This window comes from Quercus lobata, chromosome 4 (assembly GCF_001633185.2).
Source record: "Quercus lobata isolate SW786 chromosome 4, ValleyOak3.0 Primary Assembly, whole genome shotgun sequence".
NCBI lineage: Eukaryota > Viridiplantae > Streptophyta > Magnoliopsida > Fagales > Fagaceae > Quercus > Quercus lobata.
Window position 1 is genome coordinate 76115696 of NC_044907.1, and position 4170 is coordinate 76119865.

General features: G+C 35.5%; 1 protein-coding gene across 1 annotated transcript; it reads right to left on the reverse strand.

Moving 5' to 3' along the window:
- Window positions 1-2198: 2198 nt before the first annotated feature.
- LOC115983662 (RING-H2 finger protein ATL78-like) lies at window positions 2199-2881 on the reverse strand. The gene has a single exon (XM_031106396.1). It carries the CDS (start codon window positions 2877-2879, stop codon window positions 2199-2201), a length of 681 nt encoding a protein of 226 aa, XP_030962256.1. The 5' UTR covers window positions 2880-2881.
- Window positions 2882-4170: the final 1289 nt, after the last annotated feature.

Genomic DNA, 4170 nt, shown 5'->3' on the forward strand with positions numbered 1-4170 from the left:
CTCTAAAGGCTACAAAACATATAAATACTAAGAAAAATGTCTAAAACTCTAATTTACACTAATTACGCAATTAGGGGTGCGTTTGGATGTGAATTAAAATTATAAATTATTTCACTATTCAACTTATTTTTGCCACTATCATAAGCCCCACTGCACTTTTTGGCACTATTCATGAGCCCCACTGTACTATTTCAACTAACTTTTACTTTTATCTATAGTACTTTCTATAATAAGTTTTCAATTTTAGTAAAATAAGTAGTATCCAAACAGACTTTAGGTGACAAAATACCGAAATTTACCAAAAAAGACAAAAATTGAGTTAAATGCAATCATAAACTACTAACCTTAAGGGTCATCTCAAAACAAGTGGGACATTATTCTAACTTTTGAGTAAAAAGTTATTAAAGAAACAAAAATTACTATAAATGGTAAAATTGCAGTTTTCAGGCCTAAATGGAGAAATTCACCATTTTCAGTGGGTACCTCATGGCAATGCAACGACTATTACTCAGAAGGTCATTTTGTTTCAGCCTGCCAAATTTTATGCGATTCCAACTCTATTGCCCAAATGATTTCTATTGGTGCATTTTTCCCTTGCACAATTTTAGGCGTGCTTGGGACTCCAGAAAGGCCATGGCAATCTGTTCTACATCACCCCAACACAATAGGTGTTTTTCCCCCCTGTTTTCCTCATTCTGGTTGTTGCATAGACAAAAGTAGATAAGTAAATATGATAAAAGTATCTAAATGCTTACAATAATCGGATATTTTATTTTGCTAATTTCTTGACTGAAAATGTTTGTGCAGCTGTCCCAATTTGTGTTACTTTGGCCAACCCCCTTACAGATTGTCAATTCTGTTTCCTAATATTGTGGCTTTCAAATTGTGTAATAGTAAAAATGTCACTCTGCAAAATTACTTCAGCTATCTCTCTCTCTCTCTTGCTCTTCTACCAATTCTTTTTTGCAATTCCTGCGTCCATATTCACCACTTATTCATATTGGTTGATGTAACTAGGAAAATGGACATTTTAGTAAAAAGAAACGAGGCTGTATAGAATTTATGCAATCTTCCTAAATTACATTCATCACAAATGATAGATATTGTCACACCATTTGCCAGTGCTAAACCTCTACTTCACCTATCATTGTTCCACATCTGACCTTATTATGCTACAATTATGACATAGTAACATGAGCCCTAGCAAATAAAAACATTGCTGCTGGCCTAGTGCAACTAGTCAGTGCTCGCTATGAAACACTCACATGAGTACAATGATACAAAATCCTCCTTTTAGTACATTCTCATTTGATTTGAAAGTACATAGTGGTTTCACCCTCAGCTTCCATTCAATTTATGCTCTATTGACCGGATGATCAACATCTTTCAATTTATTTCTTTCTTGTTTCCAATATATAGGAAAATTTGGATTTTTCCTGGAACTTATTCCATTGTGTTTGCATGAAATTTGATATTAGCACATTTCCTTTTCACACCACGATGAACTTTGAGACTATATGGCTGCATGTGTAGGTTCTATCCTCATAATTGCTTGAAATAGCATTATTCTAGACTTGTCTTGTAGGGAATTAATTTATTGCCTTGAAGATGATCCGAAGAAAAAAAAAAATGTAAGGATTTTGTCTTCCTGGGATATCCAAACACGTCATTGACAAAAACTATTCTAAGGTGTTATTGTTGTATAATTGCAATGCCCTTTACCATATGGTATATACCATTATTAATATTATTATGCAAGTTAGTGCAAAAGGCACTATTTTAAAAAATTAGTGTTTTCTACTTTCAATAAAAATAATTAAAAGAAGGGAAAATACTCTGGTTTGTGACTCAGCTGAATGGCCGCTCCCTCAACGACTCTGAGGTCTGTAAGTGATTTGCCTTCTCAGAATCCTATAGTTAGCTACTTGTTGGACTTGCTCCTAGCTTTATTGACTTTGCTGAGCTAATGACGGAACCCATTCACGTTCGTGGTTCATTTATTTATCCCTGAACAACGAATGTAATTTTGATTTTAATATTAGTGTTCATACATTTGGGAAGAAAAATGAAACAAGTCAATTTTATTCTATACAAACTTACAATATGCACTGCACTTCTTGCGGTTGGGTTTGTGACCTTAAAAAGGCCTTTTAGGCACAAGGCTAAACTACATCTGCCATATCATACAAAGTATATACCTATGTAAGTCCCCTATAATTACATATCAAACCTTCCGGTTCCAGTGGTGCAATGCTTATGGTGCTTTCATTCACTGGTGGAGGTGGTTCTGATGAGCTAGCCTGGCTGCAGCTGACGATCTTTTGGCAGGTCTCAATCAGGCAGTGCCTGCATTTTGGGCATGATGAGTGTGAATTTAGCCACTTATCGATGCACCAGACATGGAATCCATGGTGGCACTTTGGTAGAAGGCGAACACGCTCACCGGGTGTGAAATCTGATAGGCATATCACACACTCGGTGTCCAATCCTGGCAGGTTCAGCTCAGCTGAGTAACTAACTGTTGGGAAAGTCTTGAGGGCCTTTTTCTTGACCCCAGTATTGGCTGTCCTAGCTGCGGAGTCTCCACCTGAATCAGAAGCTACTAACCTTGAGCACCTTAAGGCATATCTAATGATAGAATTAAAGCCAAGGGAGCAAATCAAGGCACATAAAAGAACAGAGAGGACCATAATAACATTTGTATCAAAGCTGTTGTCAACAGGGTAGCTTTCCGATGACTCATGGCTATATCCAGGGACTGGAGGAGATGCTGTAGCTGGTGCTTGGTTAAGAGGGTTGTGATAGAGCAGTCTTCTTGAATAGAAATCTCCCAAAAAGTCTTGGAAGAGCTGAGTAGGTGTGAGTTTAGAATCAGACATGTTTGTAGTGTGTATCTTACGATTCTTGAGTTGAGAAATTGAGTTAAGAAAGCACTTCTTGAAGGTGGGCTTTAGAAGGGGATTTATATATAGGAAAAGATTAAAAAAAAAAAAAGGGTTTAAACTTGCTTTTTTTTTGAGTTATTGGTATATTTTTTAAAAATTAGTATGGAATTTAAATGTGATGATTGAGAATATCCTGAGTGTTTTAGGGTTTTATCTTTAACAAATATGAAAATATTGATTTTCAACCTTGTGAATCTTTCACTGAACATTTTATAGTTTAATGGGCTTTCTAATCAAAATGAGTTCATCCCACTTTCTGAGGGACAGAAAGTGACACATGGTATTTGCCTTTCATAAATCATATCTCTAAATGTCATTTGGGACCCACTAGCTCAATAACTAGGCCCAATGGGTTTTGAAAATCACATGGAAAATATGTTTTACAAGTTGATATGAGTGGGATTTTGCATATTTGTCAAGAGAAGAACGTTTTGTTTTTTCTCTTGGATTTTTGTTTAAGCTTGTGTTTAGTTTAGTCATTAGAATTCCTCCAAAAAAAAAAGTTTAGTCATTAAAATGACATATAATATAGGCCGAAATGTATTATTGAGTCAGACTCGGCTCAAGTCATGAAACTGTATTGGTCACTATGAGAGTGTTCAACAAGAATTGAACTGATCATATATTGCAATCACAAAGTTTAACCATGTAGCAGGTCTCATCACTATAAAAGCCTTTTCCAACAAGCATATTTACCTACCTGGGTTTGAATATTCTCGAGGCACAAATATCTGTTATTGTTGAAGGGTCTTGAAAATGACAAGCTGGGCTAACACGAGTAATAATCGAGTTCAAGCAATAGAGTCCTATATACTTTGCTTCTAATTGGTAGATTAGTATAATTGAGATAACCAACAACTAGTGACTGGCTAGCTCACTGTTTTTCTTCCAATTAAGTCATATGTCTTTGCATTTGACACCGATGAAACTGTATGCACTGAGGTCGTTCTCTACTCTTTTACTAATTAATTTTTTTTTTTTTTCTACTACTATCACAAACGAAACACCAGTAGTTAGGAACACTTGGCTCACACTAGTAAGTTGTACCACAATCCTTTGCATACAACACCTATTACCTTTTGCCAGTGTTATATATATGCGTTGTTACCCTTTATGTCAACTCCTATATTTTTAACTACAATACATTTATATATCAACTTTCATCTTTTTTTATTGCAATACTGTTTACTTGGTACGGCAAATGTCGGAGACCTTTAATCAAACC